This window comes from Zonotrichia leucophrys, chromosome 3 (genome assembly GCF_028769735.1).
Source record: "Zonotrichia leucophrys gambelii isolate GWCS_2022_RI chromosome 3, RI_Zleu_2.0, whole genome shotgun sequence".
In the NCBI taxonomy this organism is placed as follows: Eukaryota; Metazoa; Chordata; class Aves; order Passeriformes; family Passerellidae; genus Zonotrichia; species Zonotrichia leucophrys.
The window spans coordinates 47206311-47223206 of NC_088172.1; the positions used below are offsets into that span (position 1 = coordinate 47206311).

The 16896-nt window shown below is 37.0% G+C and overlaps 1 protein-coding gene across 1 annotated transcript; it reads right to left on the bottom strand.

Annotated features, from left to right (window-relative positions):
- Positions 1 to 4877: 4877 nt before the first annotated feature.
- Positions 4878 to 11423, bottom strand: TMEM244 (transmembrane protein 244). The gene is made up of 6 exons (XM_064707162.1): positions 11391 to 11423; positions 9174 to 9259; positions 8584 to 8657; positions 7398 to 7523; positions 5858 to 5902; positions 4878 to 4972 (listed from the first exon to the last, which is right to left on the bottom strand). The coding sequence occupies exons 1-6, from the start codon at positions 11421 to 11423 to the stop codon at positions 4878 to 4880; spliced, it is 459 nt and encodes a 152-aa protein (XP_064563232.1).
- Between the last annotated feature and the right edge of the window lie 5473 nt (positions 11424 to 16896).

Here is a 16896-nt window from a genome sequence, read left to right on the forward strand (position 1 = left end):
TACAGAGAAGTTGTGTTAAAACAGTCCCTTATAATTCAGATTATTTTTAAATACTAAATTTGAATGAATGTCAATATAATTTCTGTTGAATTTGCTTGTGTGATTTTGCTAGTGTCTAGAAATTTTTTCAGTTCATACCATGGGGGGTATCAAACACATTGATCTTTTCCGTCAATTTTAATGGTACTTCTTTGTGTGGAACCCCATCAAGGTTTACAAAGTGCATCAAAGCACTTTTTTTCCTTATATTTCAAAAGCTATTGATCTAGATTTGTATTGAGAAGTTTCTGAAGACTGCTGGGACATTGTAATTTTTAATATATTTGAGCATTCTGCCATAATCCACGAGGTTTTTTAAACACTTCATTGGGTGTTGAAAATCTGGTGACAAGATCACTCTGAGAGAGCATCTGGATACTGTAGTCCTTTTACAAAGTGTTGTCCCAATCTTTGCTTTGGAAGCAAGACTCAGCCCTTTGTTTACAGATCTTTTTGCAAATGCACAGCAAATAATCTCCTATTAGGTTTTGTTTTCACTGGAATGTAAGGAACAAAAATGGGGGCAACTAACTTGATTTTGGGACAGTGACAACAAGGATGTAACATAATTTGTTTTACCCATTCCTTCTTCCATCTGAATGCAACTGCTTTCTAGGGGTTGGCCATCTGAAAAGATTGGGGCCAAGGCCTTTCCTCAGGTTTTCATTGTGGAATTTGGTGTAATAGTGTTGCTTCCCAAATCCCCAGTCGTAGCCCATGCCATGCTACATGCCAGGACAACACCTATGCGCATATCTTTCCCTTCTTTCACCCTTGTTGGCAGAGGAAATCTGAGTGTATGAACTGGGAGAGGACTGCAAGGTATTCCTTTTGTCCCCTGAATTGGTGGATGGATGGAGAAGGACCTAAGTCTATCATAGAGCAAATTTGCCCTACAAAACAGGCATAAACCAGCTGTAAAGGCATCCATATCAATCTCCTTGAGCAGAGGAGAGGTTGGGACATAGCCTCACGCTAAAATTTTTAAAGCCAATAATAAAGGTATTAATTACACCATCAAATTTTATAACCATTCCTAAGACCTTTATCCTCTCTGACATCTAATGAGAGAGTGCATGCTGTCTGGGGCCATGATTAGCTCAGAAAAAAGGAGAGATTAGAGTATTAGACATTACTGAGCAGATGGATGATTACACCGGATCTTAAGCCAAGAAATAAATATTCCAAGTACGTCACCTTGGGAAAATAAAAAAAAAAAATTAAATAAATCTTTAAATACCTGTGGAGATTAACAAGGACCTAACTTTATGGTGTGTCAGCATACATACCAGATGATGAAATAAAGAGTGTGTAAAGCTTTCATATCTTTTCCCAGTTTAACAAAGCTCACTTGGTCAAAACTCTCTGGGCCACAGGAATCCTGTGTTTGCATATCCAATGCAGGAAACTGCAGGTGACTCATCTACATTTCTGGTAATCCAGTATTATTCATACTGTGTTTTTTTGTACTTATTGGTGTCCCAGCTGTTGGTATTTTTCAGAATACAGAAATAATGAGTGGTGTAAGGTTTTGTTTTGCTCACTTTTTAAAGTTTGCATACAAAAGAGATGGAAATGTTGATCAAGCAATTTACAGAGCTGGAAAAATGACAGGCTTAGTTTGTAATAACCAACCCTTTACTACACTAGGAAATCATAAGTATTTAACCTGTATTTTTGCAAAAATGCCAGCCAAGAAATCATAATGTTTCCTGTGCTCTGTATTTTGTTTGATATTTGTTTGGTTTTTATGTGTTTGAGTTAGTTTGTTGGTCCCAGAGCAAGGTTTGTGGGGTTTTTTTGGCATTAACCACTTTCCTAAGCATTAGCCTAAGGATTCATGTTTAGAGCCTCATCTACCCCCCAGCTCCCCCCCACACTTCACTCACATTCTTTGTTACAAGACACTTCACCATTTGGAGCAAGGATGAATACCCTCTTTAGAGAGAGGGCTGAACCAAGAAGAACTATAATCTGTCTCAGTAGGTGGTTGGACATGATGAAGTTTCTTGCCTCTGAAAAGAAATCTAAAAATGACTCTAAGTATGGTATTATTAAGGTATGCTATTTGTGTACTGTTGCACTGATTTCTGTTTGCAACTTCTAATCTTCTTCCCTGCAGACTCTGCCTGGAAGTGGATGAAGTCTTCTTCTGCTTGTAATGTTTTCTAGACTGATTACACCTCCACTGATACCTGGGTATGTGCAAACTTGTGACTGCTAGACTGTGTCACAAGGGGTTAAATAACGCTAAACCCACAACAACTACATTAGACAATATTCCTGTAACTGGCTGAGTCAGGCAGCAAAAAATTCTGAAAATCCTGGGGCAGGAGCCACAAGCATAACATCACAGATTATGCTTGTAGCTATGGATGTGGAGACCACCTGTTCTAGAACCATTTCAGAGAAACAGACTGCTGCTTACAAATGGAAAATGAGTCTTGTGTCATGAGACTCCAGTGCTAAAAGTTCAGTCTGCAGATTTTATTCTTCTTTCATCAATCTTGTCTGTTTCTGTCTTCTCATTTCTTGCTTTCATCTGCCTTTTTCCCAAACACATGTCCCTGTTGTTGTTTTCTCCCTTTTCCTTCTGCTTTCTGTAGGTCTCTTTTCTTGCTCTCTTCAGCAGGTCTGTTAGGAAGCAAATACAGTGCCCTTTGTCTCTTCCAGCAACTCTTCTCAGCCACCTTGACTGTCTTGACTGTTATCAATTAGTCACATGCAAATTGCTCAAGTGGGACACTTTATTTTTGTTCCAGAAACAGACAGGTTTGTCATATTCAAAAGTACTCTTTTGGTACCTCAGTTAGGAATCACACAGTATTAGATATTATATCTGAAGGCTTCTAACCAGGCAATGGCCACACAGATACAGATCATGTTGCTCATATGTTAATACTTATTTGCACAATATGAAATTTGCCTACACCTTTCACATTAGGTGTAATATTTATCATTGGATGCAACATAGAAGTGATGGAAAAGATGAAATAAATAATGTTGAAATTGTCTCACAATTCCATATCTGAAAGTAATGCAAAAACCTAATGACCTTTTAGTAGCTGGTCTAACGCTTTTAATCCTTGACAGAGGTCCTGCTGTGATTTATTTTCTAACACTGGCTTAGTTGTAAGTGCTTTGAAGAAATACTGGGACTACAGCACTCTTCATAGTAGTCAGAAGGTATTTCTTGCTAGTGATTTAAAATTTTAAATAGAAAATAAAAGTCAAAAATATTGAGATTGGGCGGCAGAGCAACTAAAAGCTTCAGCTGGGATGACACACATAGAGGAAAATCCTGTCAGGTTAAAAACAGAAACATGTTCCACCCATGGATTAACTTTATATCTAATCCACTCATGTTCTGCCACATGGCACACTACCTACACACAAACACTCTGTGAGGAAGAGAACAGCAGCACAAATTTACAGTGAACATTACTTCCTTCCCATCCATTTCTATAATTCTGAAATTGAACAAACCCAGAAGTGCCCAAACATTTTCCAAACTATAGTATCAGTTATCTGCACAGTCATATTTCTGAAGATTTGGAAGTCAGTTTATTCACTCTACAGAATTATCCCTTCTGACTTCAGTATGCAGCATATCATGCTGAAGAACTTGTAAAGTCTACATCTATTCAGTGCTATGGATTTACATATTGGGTCTCTCTCTAAAATGACTTACATATGCATCATTCATGAGAAACAAACTCCTTCTTTTGGGAGTCTTCTGAGTGGTGCTTCCCATTGTACATGTACTTTCAGTACCGAAACTTAATTGAAAATGTCAAAACCTGCAATAAATTTTAACATATTTGATTAGATCAACAGGGGACTGATTCTTCAGAGGTATTATCTGTTGAGTGAGAATAAGGCAAATGCAACATTTAGCACTCCTTTGCAAACAGCAATTTAGTCTTCCTCTTCTGAACAAACTGCAGTTGAAATCCAATCACTGGATTTCATATTTAAGACTAAGTTGCCTTCTCACAATTTTTCTGTTACAATTTTATTATGATTAAAGACATAAAGAGTAAATTGAAGCCACTACTACAGTTTGTCTGTTGTTTTTAATTACCACTACCCATAAACTCCCACTTTGGCCGCTGGAAGCTGGGGAAGAAAGAAGGATAAGTAGAAAAGTGTGTAAGTAGCATTTCCCTTTCCCCCTTTCAGCACAGCCAGACCTTAAATGGGTCATTAGTGGAAGTGAGAATAGCCTGAAGCTTTTGAGGAAAACATTTGCCTATAGCAGCCCCTGGAAGCAAAAAGGGTGAACCCAACATTAGGGATTGTAGTTCTGCCTCCCAGTGAGAGCTTTGAGATGGAATGATGTGCAGAGATATGTGCTGTCCAACCCTTCTTCTTTGCCAGGACTTTATCAGTAAAGACTGCTTTAAACCTGCACTGATTTATGCCAGATAAGGTGACTTTAAAGTTTTTCAGTGCTTGTGAGAGATCAGACAGCAGCCTAAGTTAGAGTCAGCATTTCATAAAATACAGCAGATAACAGACACCCTGAAAGCATTACATTCAAATAAATGTTTTCCTTCTACTTGTAGGATTTTGCAGGAATGTTGCACCATTGCTCTAATCCTCCTTATGGCTTCTTGGTTTTTTAAAAAAGAGACAGTGTTTCTAATTACTTGATTAATAAAAAATGTACATACAAAGCTGAAAGTGATGAAATTGCCAAAAACATAAGATACAAGAGGTCTGGTAAGCTAAATATTAACCTTACAATTAGACAGTTGCTGAATTCATTTCAATTACATTGATTAATGAAACAATAGGATTCACATAGATATAAAACCAAGTTCTAATACTCCTTTTCAAAAGTCATCTAGAATTGGGTAAATGAAGTTGTCTTTGAACAAGTAATATGCCAAAATCTGTCCTCCACAAATCATTGAAATTACTCCAGATCCTGAAAGAAAAGATATGGTTGTTTTGTATTAATTTTTGTTGTTCAATACAAACTTTATGATAAAACTTCAATAAAAAAAAAACACAAAACAAAAAACAACCCAGCCCTCCTACTTAAACATTTTATCCAAGGCTTTAACTACTTACAAAGATATCAGCCTCCACAACTGCTATTGCAAAATCTGTTGTAGGACAGGGAATTTCTTTATCTCTCCCCATCACTCAGGAATTTATTGCAGCAGTGGATCCTTGTTATCCATAATATAAGAAAGGAACAGAAGCCAGTTCTTTTTCCTTAACTACTGTTTTTCAAGATAATCTACTTTTCATGTAAAAATCTATGCTTCTAATTTTACAGAAAATTAAGCATTCAGAAATGTAGTTTTGCCATTCACTTTGAGGAAATGTGATGACTGAAATTCATCTCATCTTTCATAAGTACTTGTACATAATGTTTTTAAATCTTGCCTCTGAAGGTACCTGTGTTTCTTCATTGATTTAAAGGGTATCAAGAAAAGCTACAACTTTGGACAACTGTCTTTCTAACACCTGAACTGAGATACATTTCAACTTAGTACAGGTTAAATAAGTCGAGATTAGTCAGGACTTAATCATGACTTATTTCAAGTCACGTGTCTGCTCTTTGTTTGCAAGACTAGTGTTAAATGGGCATATTCTGGCCTTAAAAGAGAGGATTTTTCTAAGATGTGGCAAATCCTAGTACAGTATTTTTTACCTGGGTCATTAAAAGACTTATTAACAAAATGCCTGCACTTCTTCTTCAAATGTTGACAATTCTGAAATTAGTGAGGCAACAATTCATATTATAAACACTAATTTTCTACACAGATTTTAGCACCATAAACTTCAAAGAATGAAATTATACCTAATGCCAGCCACCAGTGTAACATCAGGGGAAATTCAGACATAACTGCAAGAAGAAGAAAAGTAGAAATGTAAATTTTAAAACAGTAAGAATGGGGACAAGTAAGCAGTGCACTATGGTATCAAAGGTCTGCTTAGTTATGTTTCATAGATTATATTTTTTAGATATTGAAATGACCAATGCTTTAGGTCCTGACCAGCATGTGCCCTGGTCACACCCAAGCTGATCCATATCCCAACTGTGGGATAACTGCAGGGCCACTCTCTGACCCCATATTTCCCCCCAAAGAAAGCAGACAGGGGCGTTAAAGGGGGCTGGGAAGCACTCTGCATATGCTGACAGCTCAGGGTCAGCCAGCAGAGGTTTGGTTGGCCATCTGAAGGGAGCAACGATCAATCTGGGGCTGTTGGGACATCAAGGCCCATAATCCAATATAATGACAGAAGCTAACTCCCAGTAAAAATTATGTACAAATGGTGGGGGGGCGAGGGGGGGGGGGGAGGGATTGGTAGCTTTTGTAAATTCCTTGGTAGCTTTTGTAAATTTAAATAGTAAAATTATTAACGAGGAATAACAGTAGTTTAAAACCCAGAAAACCAAATTTAGTAGATGAGAAATTATGATTAATTTAAGATAAAGTCTCTGTTGGTCTCTGGCTTAATTTGTTAGGGAACTGGGGAATCTCCCACCTGTATAATGTGCTAAAAGACAAATGGGCAAAGCAATGGAAAATGAAAGATTAATCTCTATACAGTAGGGAGGGTGTCCTAATTTGTCAAAGATATTTCCCTTTTTCTGCATTCTAGAATAAATATATTAACCTCATTGTTTTAAGAGAAAAGAATCTTTTCAGACCCTACCTACAATCTGGCAAAGATGGAGTTAAAATATATTTCCTTATTAGCCATAGAAGCATTCTGCTAAACAGCATGAGAAGAGGGAGCAGATTACTAGGTGTTGGCAAAAAGACATGAAGGGCCTCATGTACAGCAGCTAATTCTTTTCTTTTTCTTTCCTTTAAGGGGTAGAGTTTCGTGGGGGAAATGCGTTTCTGTGGTAAAATGCTTCATTTTCCTCATTGAGATTTAGTTCAAATGATCTGACTTAAAACCTTTGCACTGATTTTGCTGAAGAAAAGCTCAGTTTTTACTCTGAAGTTGAGCTAAAGTGTTAATGAGTAGTTCTTAAAATATCCAGACATGAACAACTATTAATGTCTTGTTTTGAAAAAAACCTACAGCTCCCAGATGCAGAAATTGTATCTAGCCTGGATCTGTTTGATATGAAGTGTTAGAATATGAACTAAACCTCTGATTTTTTCATAAGAATGTAATGGTTTAAAATTCTGCGGCAGATCCAGAATTAAGTTTAAAATGGGAGAATTTAGAGGCGTGAGTCAAATGGATGGAAAATACAGACACATGTGTATTTAGCTTTAGGGGAAATTAAGTTAGTCCAGTAATACATTGTACGAATCCTAGTGGATTTGTCCTTCAACTTGTGATATTATGTGATACTATTTAGCAGTAAACCTACTTACCGACTGAAGTTATGATGATATGAATAATAGTAACTGTTACAGCATAGTCCCAAACCCATTCTTCCACAACCAGAGCAAACAGCAGACCACAAAGGAAGAAAGTTATTTCCAGGGATATCACAAGAACTGTAAAGGAAAATAGGATATTTTCACCAAACATGGTTTTGAAAGACTTCTTCTCATATTCCAAACAATAGCAATAAGAAGATAAAATACCTGAGATAGTTATGCATTTTCATGGATGGATGAAAGGAGGATGCAATACTAATTGGTGGTATGAAATAGCTGCTGTCTTTCACATATAAACTTATTGCATCAAACTGATAAAATTTGGGGAAAAAATCATGTTGAGATACAGTAATTATATTTGGCCCTGAAAAGTAATTCTAATGGAATATGCTTTAATTTTTTTTTTCTAGTGGCATAACATAAATGTTCTTCCTTCGTCTGAAATCAGTATTAACACTGTACAAACATCCATGCATTTTTATTACTCTTTTAAGCTTTGTACCAATTTACTTTTGAGCTTTATGTATTTTACTGACAGATTATGAGGTTCGCCTTTGTAAAATAGATTACAAATCTGGTAAAATTTTATGTATGCATGTAATTTTTTAGGAATTGCTATGTAGGAAAAAGAATATATTTTGAGGGCTTCAGAAAAATTGCAGAAATTTGTATTAGGATATATAAAGATATTTTTAGGAATTGAGCTACAATCAAATTCTGATATTTTAATGCCCACTGTATTGAAGCATTACCAAAGCAAAATTGTCATTAGTTGAATGTGACCCATTTCTCTGATCTGAATCCAGTGATTCATAAGAAATTTGCTGAAATAAGAAAATTAAATTAAATGACTTTGTAAAGGAACTTGATGGAGAATGGTAATTGTTCTGCAATGAAAATGAAGCATCCTGGCAAAGCAGAACATTTTCTTCTGATGATGCAAGATCAGAAGAACTCAACAAAAAGCCTAAAAATCACTTGAATTTTAAATAGCAGTTCAGAAATGAGAAGCGCTGGCAAGATGCATAAGCATTTAATTGCAGTGTAGTTAAAATACAGAAATCATTACTAAAACAGCTTTAAAATACTATCCATTGGAAGACAAGACAAGTTTACATCCATATGCAATATAGTTTCTTGAGTGAGGGGAAAAAAAAGATAAAGAAACTTCAGTTACCTAAATAATATGGGTTAATCCATGAGGGATTTGTTTTAAAATCAAAAGGTGCCAAACCATCCAACATTTTAATCCTGTGAAAGCAAAATTAATAAATTTAAACAGGGACTTCTAGTATTTAATATTTGGAGTTTAGATTTCATGACATATTATGAGTGTTTTTAAATAGTGTTTTAAATGGAATATTCTTGCAAGCTCTCTAAGTCCCATTCTGAGTTTTGGCTTTGCCCTTGCTCACTTCTATTTAACATATTTGGTGCTATGCATGGTAATCAATAACTTCCTGGGGGGATATAATTTCTCTTTTTCATTGACTATAAAATCTTTTTTTTCCTGTCATTTTTTCATGTCATCATTTCTCTTACGTTCATTAATTTACATGGTGTAACTGCAAGGACAAATATTAGAACCAACAATTTATATTAGTTTTGAGTCTCCACTTGCCAATTTGAAAGAAGGTTCAGGTACAACAATTTAACTGAATTTGAAAAAATATGTTCCTCAGTCTGGATGCTTCCTTTAAACAGGCGTGTCTCCACCCATGAGTTCCAGTGTGCCAGCCTGTCAGACTGAAGAGAGGGAAATCTTACCTGAATACTGCAAAGCACACAGAGAGGACCACGTAGTACACAGTGTAGAAAACTATTATGCATATCAACAGGTTCACCAGAACAACCTGCAAAAGGGAATAAAGCAGTAAAACCTAAAGCCATGCTAACATCAGGCATTCCCAGAAAATAACTCTAGATTTCTATCAAATATAATGTGAAAAAGGTTTGTAAAATAAAATATTTAGGCAGAATTTTTACTGTTGCTGATTACCTAAATGTGCTAAAAGCTCTTTGGTACATTTCAGCTCCTAATGTGTGGCTGTAATGTATGGCTTTTTTTCTATCATATATTGTTATAAACCTACTATATATACAATTTACAAGTGTTCCCAAAAGAAGGGGGACATTTCTTGATGGATTTTAAGAAATTAAGGAGGTACAGAGACGAGACTCAAAAGGCAGCTGTAGCTAGAAATGTTTGGGGTTTTTCTCCATTAGGGCTAGAGCCCTAAAGAGGTCAATCTGTTTAGCTCCAAGGGATGATTTGATTATGATGGATAAGTACCTTCACAGAAAATGCCAGGTACTTAAGGGGTTTTTAATCTATCAGAGAAGACACAAGAAGTAAACAGCTACAAGTTCTAGCTAGACAAATTCAAAAGATGCAGGAAGGACATCTTGACTTGTAAAGGGAACAAACGCCCACTGGAAATAAGAGATCTTTCTAAGCAGTAGTAGATGCTTCTGAGGATGAAACTTCAACACTAACATTCATTTCTGGCCTTAGTTCTTTGAGGGGTTGTGTGGTAGGTAATGTATTTACAGAAGCATCCAACTTTGACAGAAGTGGGAACACTGTGAATATATCAAACCACCTATTTTTATATTGCTAAATGTTGTAAAGTGTTCAGTATTGAATACTGCATCTGTCTCCCACAAGAAGAGGGACCAAAGAGCTTTAGTTTCTAATGCAACAGGAGATAAACCCATCATGCCTGTAGAGACTGCTATTTTTCAATAACAAAAAGTCCAGGACAGTCTTAATATTTTCTTTTTTTTTCGTACATAAAAACAAAGCCAAGCAAAAACTGAGAACTATTAATCTCTTCAGCCACATTGGTTTGTGGGCTAAATACAGCTCCTTTGCACTGTCTGTATTCTTATTCTAAATGAAAATTGGCCAAATAACCCATTTGATCCCTTCCTTTCCACAGTGCACACCATGACTGTGGTAATGGAAATCAACTCCAGTGTCACACGTAAGTTTGGCAGCCATGCTGCTTCCTACTCCCCTGAGCAAAACTTCAAGCACTGGAAATTTAATGTCTGGCACATTTTTGGCAGGAATCTTTTTCGTTTCATTGCTCTGGGCAGCTGCACTTTTCCTGTGATTCTCCTTTATCCATCATCCCTCCTCTTGCAGCTGTCTCTGTGAAGCCTTATCTGCCCTAGATGGAGGCTGGTACAGGAGTAAAAGTGGGGAGAGGGGACTGGAGGGAACATCCCAGAGCTGAAGGAGGGCTGTGAGACGATGACCTATTGACCTGTAATTACAGTAGGTGAATTCCCAGCCTTGAAGTCAGCCACCCACTTTCTTTGGCCTCAAAGGCACAGTATTTTTCTCTTGGTACCCAGAATATTCCTAGTCCCTGCTTTAGGGATGTAGTGAGGCATTAGCTATAGTATGCTTTGGTCATTTCAGTAAGCCAAGGAAATGCACACAACACGAAAATAAAAACACTGAAAATTTTCCAGTTTTATCACATTCTACTTATTTTTTTTTATTTGACCGTGCCACAGAAATTTAAACATACAATTTTTTTTAATCTGAGAATACTTTTTATTTTCAATCTATTTTCCCCTTTCTAGATCTTCTGCTATTTTAAAGCAAAAAACTCACAAGTTAAAATCTATAGGGTTATTCATTATATGTCAAAACAACTTAAAAGAAGAATCTTAGAAAAACACTGCTGACATCAAATGTAAAATTTTATGACACTTCAAGAATTTTATCTCACAAGTGGAACAACGTCACATATTTTGAAATCCTTTTTATAAGGTGTACTTTGCAGTACTTGCTGCCAGCACTACCGGATAAAGTATCTTTTTAATTTTGGGGCATTTTTAGGAAGAGAACATTGAAGAACAGTCTGTAAGAATGAAAGCAACAGCTCTTTCCAGCCCCGCAGCAGTTGTCTAATTCTCTAATACTATCTGGTGACATATTCAACACTAAATAAACTCAATTCCCTTTACCTTGGTTTCAGCAGTTTTGACCTTGAGAGCCATGGACACATGATGAGTGAAAGGAAGTGCTCTTGCTATATTCCATATGCCAACTTTAGCAGGAAGAAGCAGCTGCTTTTCACCCCAAAAAACATTCTAACGGGTAAGTATAGGACAGGGTGGGGTGAGGTGAGTTGATTGGATTAAACTGAATTGAGACAGAAGACATCTGTGGGCTAAATGTAAGCTGCTAAAGAGCAAAGAGAAAATCCTGCTTGCTCATGCAATGTGAGTACTTTTGGAGCTACAGTCAGCCAAAGCACATCTAAAATGTAACTTGGCTATTTAGACACAATATTATCATTCTTTTCCACCTTTTAATTGCTTTTTTTTCAGCATTCATATGATCACAGTTCCTTGGGGTTATTATAACTTCCTACTTTTAATTATCTTTTACATTTTCTAGCATTAATTCTATTGACTATAGATGTGGAGTGGTACATTCTTCACAATGTTCTTTGCTAACATTTTTCTTCTGACTATCACGTTAATACATCAAGTATAATTCACATTAAATTAGGTATAATTAAGTTGAGAAATTCCAGACTTGTGTTATGACTCTTTTTTTTCCCTGAACCATATTTTGTTCCTTCGGTAGAATGAAATTTAGTGTGCTTTAGAGCACATCCAACTTCTAGTGAGCAACTCCTTAATGGATTCAAATTTGACTTTTTACAGGCACATTATGATTCAGTATGCTGTATTATTTGGAAAAAGAAGATGCTTCTGAAACTAAACCAAGAATGAACTTCTTCTTTTTCTGCTGACACTAACATAATATGTGCAAATTTCATTAGGGTTTTTTATGCCTTTTAGTCATACAAAATAAATGTTATCTGCTCTAAAATGCAGTCTGCACTCGGCAAACAAGAGCTTTCACTCATAGATTTGATAGCTCCAGATTGTGAATACTGCCAGGGAAATTACTGGTAGTATTGTGTGAAATTCCTTTCTGTGCAAAAATGCTAGCATAAAAATCTGTACATCAGTAAAGTCCTATTTTGGGGGCTGAAGCAATAACAAAGGAACATACTGAAACAAAATAAAAAACCCTAAACTAAGTTGCTTGAACTGTTGCAATAGTCAGAGGTAGCAAATAAATGAAGAAATATTTGCTTTAATAATTAAAAATATTTGGAAAGGAATAAAATTATTCATTCAAAGAGCACACTATCTACCCCAAAGAATCAGCTGAAAACAGCCATGATATAAAATTAATCTGCAGAAACTTTTTCAGTAGGTATAATTAGCAAGATAATTGAAAAAGTAGTGGATTGCATTAATCTCAGCTAACTATTAAACATAACAAGAGTTTACATTCACTGACTTCTTCACAAAAGATGGATTTAACCAAAGATTGATGATAGAAACAAAATCAACAAGTTTGACTGAAACGTAATCGAAGCTGTAGGCATGGATTTGTTGGGCAGACAAAGAGGTTCTTCCCTTCCTCTTGCACAGTTGAAAACTTTAAATACTCTGAGAGAACAGATAACATTTCTGTTGCACCCTTGCTTCAAGATCATAAACACTTAAATTGTGGTAGCCCAGGGAACAGGAGTAAATCAAACTTGGAAGTGGCAGAAAGTGTGTGTGACCCAAAATACTGACAAAGTCACTGAATAGTGAATGCTAACTATAAAGATGATGCCTTTAGCCACATGCTGAGATAATGGAATAATGACTTTTTGTATTTTTTATTTTCTTAAAATTTACTGGATCAGCTGCAGGAAAAAATGGCAACTTCTATTCAACAGTGAGAGACAAAAGAGAAGTTTTAATGGAAGTTAAAATAAATTGTCTAATCTCGTTTCAACAAGCCCTACTTTTTTAACACATACTCTTTTTTTTACACTACAGAATTTTATTAGGACTGTGAGGAAAAATAGTACTCCATTACTTTTGAGCCCCTGGAGTTGGTGCTACTTTGCTTTGTGAAAATGCACAGGGAACAGTTCTTTGGATAGGATATCAATACCTGACCCTCACATCGTTGACAATTGTTCGTAAAAACTATTTTTTGACATTGGCTCTACACATATACTCTCTTTGTAGTGACATGTAATGGACAATATCCAAAAAAACATAACAGCAGAAAATCACAGAATGGAGAACACCTTCTGAAAGTAAAATTAAGGACACTTCTATAAGGCAGTAATTCTTCTTAAGAATATGATAATGGCACCTAATAGTATCAAGGCAGTACCTAGTTCCTTTCTGCTTCCTGTACCAAAACAAAAAGTCAAATGTAATAATGAACTGTGAAGAAAATTTTGTAAAGCTTACAGCTAAGTTTGCTGCCTAAGCTTATTATTTAGGGTTGGTTTTCTGGGTTTTGGCTTTTTTAAAGAATGTTACCATTTACACCCAAAATTTGTGATGCTGTCAAATAGTATTGCAAAAACAAAAAAAAAAAAAAGAAGAACAACAATTTGAAGAACAGTATCATACAGCAATATTACAGGAATATCTCATGGAAAAGAACGGGTAATTTGTGTTACTCTTAAGATGATTGTTTGCACTACAGCTCTGGGCCTTAAAAAGTAATGCTAGACCAGGAATCACATTTCTTAGGTAATTCTAAAACTTGGAAAAAGTTTTAAAATCAGAGAAATTAATAAATGCCAAATTTTAGATTATTTCAGTTTAGATATCCTGAAATCTTTAAAAAAATAGAGAGCTCAACCAAATGGTTGCAGACTGGATTGTGGGGTAAGAAATTTTTAGTTTATTGGAGGATGGCATCAAAACATGTGTACTCTGTCTCCATCTGCTGATAGGGAAGAACTACACTTACATTGTGTGTGAGGACAGAAGAGCTTGGAAAAACAAATGGTGGCCACTACTTTTGTGTCTGGAAGTGACTGGCAGAATCTGTCAATGCAGTGAAGGGCACTGAGATTTCCTCACTTGGAACGTGTCATGGCTAAATACAGCTCAGCTGTGTCCCATGAAGGACAGCCCCTGCAGACTGGCACCGGCCACATATGCATTGTCCAGCCTCAGTATGACAGCTCGACTCCCAAATGGGAGGAGACAGAACCACGTGAGATCTCGACTCTGCCACCATGAGGATTAAAGCAATTAGCTTCTTTCCTTCTTCAACCTCTGTTGCAGATGGATCCATTTTAAGGGGTGAGGAATCTGAGAATTAGGTGGAAGCAGGAATGTTCTTTGTATTCTATTTTTACTTTCAAATTTTGTTGAATTGCTTTTAATAATGTCCCTATTCCTGGTAATTTTATCTAAAAGAACTTACAATATAATTGATTAAATAAGACATGAATTTTAGGAAAAGTTGTCTCCTTGAATTTCTGTGTTAAAGCTTAGAAATTCTAAAATGTTCATAGCACCAAAAGAATTAAACTCAAAAACTGGTATAATTCCTTCTGATTAGCAAACTGAAAATGAATTGGATTCTTTTTAGAAATAATTAACCCCAATGAGCCACTTGTATCTAAGGAGTTGACTTAATTAATAGCAAAAATAGTAAACATCTTTTGTTTTGCTAAGTGACACTGTTGGCTTCGTGAACAAGTTCAATATAAAGCTTGAAAGTATTGGCAAAGAAACCAATTTAATAGGCTTTATTTATTCAAACTAGAAATTAATTTTATTGTTTGTGAATGGTGTGGGATTGACAGAACTGAAAATGAAGTCTTCTGTTTATCCAGAGAGAAGCTATAACACAATTGCAGCAATGTAAACTTTCCACTCTGGCCCCACTGTATGTCTAAGAAGAAAGTTTAATTGTCTGTATTTAAAAAAAAGAAAAAAAAAATCAATATTTGGCCTTTCTGCTGAGAAGCTAAACCTGCTGAGAAGCCTATATTTTGAAGATATTCTGGCATTTCCACTAGTGTTAGTGGGAATTTCTGATAAGTACAGTGAAGCACTGAAAAATCCCTTTAGGACTAAGCCCACAAAAACTGAGGAGCTGTGAAATTGCTGCTATGGTTAGAGGAAAATGCATCATGTGGGATCAAACACTTGGAGATAGGAAAGGCTGCTGCACCTCCATGCTCCTAAGATCAAAGAGTAGCCAGGCTGTGTGTAAGCACACAGACAGAGCATACCTATGTGTGCATACACATCACATACATGCATATGTGTACATGTGTACATGGATACCACAGAGCTCAGACACACACACAGACACCACCCATGGTCTCATGCTGCTCCCGTTGTGGTCTGAGTAGGTTGGGAGCTCATCAGTGAGAAGATTTATACATATTTATACACAGAGAAAGGCAGCTGTGACCTGGCTCCAGAAGCTGGATCAGCACGCTGTCTGCCCAGGAGTTGGCATCTTGATCCCAGTTTGTCCAGTTGCTGAGACCAGGACATACTCACCTCTGTGGCTGCAGCCCCACTCCAGTTTCGGGCCCAGACTCTCACACTAAACACACTTTGCCACACTTGTACCTTCACCAATCACCTAAATCCCTCCTTTTCCAGCCTTTGGTTCCACCTTTAAACACCTCATTACAAATACTGGGCAAGCCCAAAAAACACTCTTCCCCTGCATCTCATACTGTGTCCCACCCCTTTAACCTGAAAGGTGATTCAGAAACTCCAAGTGACTCATCTTGATGAGTTTCACACCTGGGCAAAGGGGCTGAAGTTCTCCTGATAAAAACCTGGAAGGTGTTTGCTCCTCACAGCAGTAATTTGTGCTCCCACCTGCCATTGAATGTCAGAGCTCCCCTGGGCTTGCAGAGATGGGACAGTTGTTCTTCTTGATGGGCCTGGGATTAGCCCACCATGGTTCTGTTTGAGCTTCCTCCCACCATGATTCTGTTTGAGCTTCCTCTCTTGACACTGTCTCTCACTGCTCTCTCTCAAGGGTATGCCAACAGGCTGTTACCACATCATCTAACAGCTGCCAAGCCTGGTTCTCCACCATTTAAAAAAGCCAAAATCTAGCTGACAGGATATTGCAGGTGATATTGGAATGGTTGAGCAGTTAATGGGACTGCCAGCTGTATGGCTGATTTGACTATGAATTGTATACTTTACCAAAATCTCAGCAAGCAGCCACCCACTCTGTGTATACTGGTAACACACCAGTGCCATGGATGCTCCTGGGCCATGAGGCATGGCATCATAGGTGCTGTGCCCTCACTCCAGCAGACAGAGTGGCTGCCCACAAACCATGTGGGAAGCATGACCAGGGCCTGGGCCATCCTCCCCAGCTGTGCTAGCCAGCAGGGACAAGAACATTTCCTGTTGCTATTTAATTCAATGTGCCATCCCACTTCTACGCCCATGAGTGTTTCCAGTCATTGATTCAATTTACTGTGGTGGATGTAACTGTCATAGATGTCACTGTTTTAATTTACTGGGGTAGATGTGACTGTAGAGCCTCCACAACATGACCTGTCTCATTTTCATTTGTTGTAGAAAGGTGTCCCCAGCATAACAATATGTGGCACTAATAAATGATCTGGTTTTGGTGCTCTTAGGAGACACACGG

Bases quoted from the DNA above. Each gene is read 5' to 3' on its own strand.
- TMEM244 (XM_064707162.1), bottom strand. From the start codon at position 11,423: ATGGCTCTCAAGGTCAAAACTGCTGAAACCAAG. The intron at 9,260-11,390 runs GTAAAGGGAATT...TCCCTTTTGCAG, and splicing joins TCAAAACTGCTGAAACCAAG to GTTGTTCTGGTGAACCTGTT. The intron at 7,524-8,583 runs GTAACTGAAGTT...TTTCCTTTACAG, and splicing joins GATTAACCCATATTATTTAG to TTCTTGTGATATCCCTGGAA.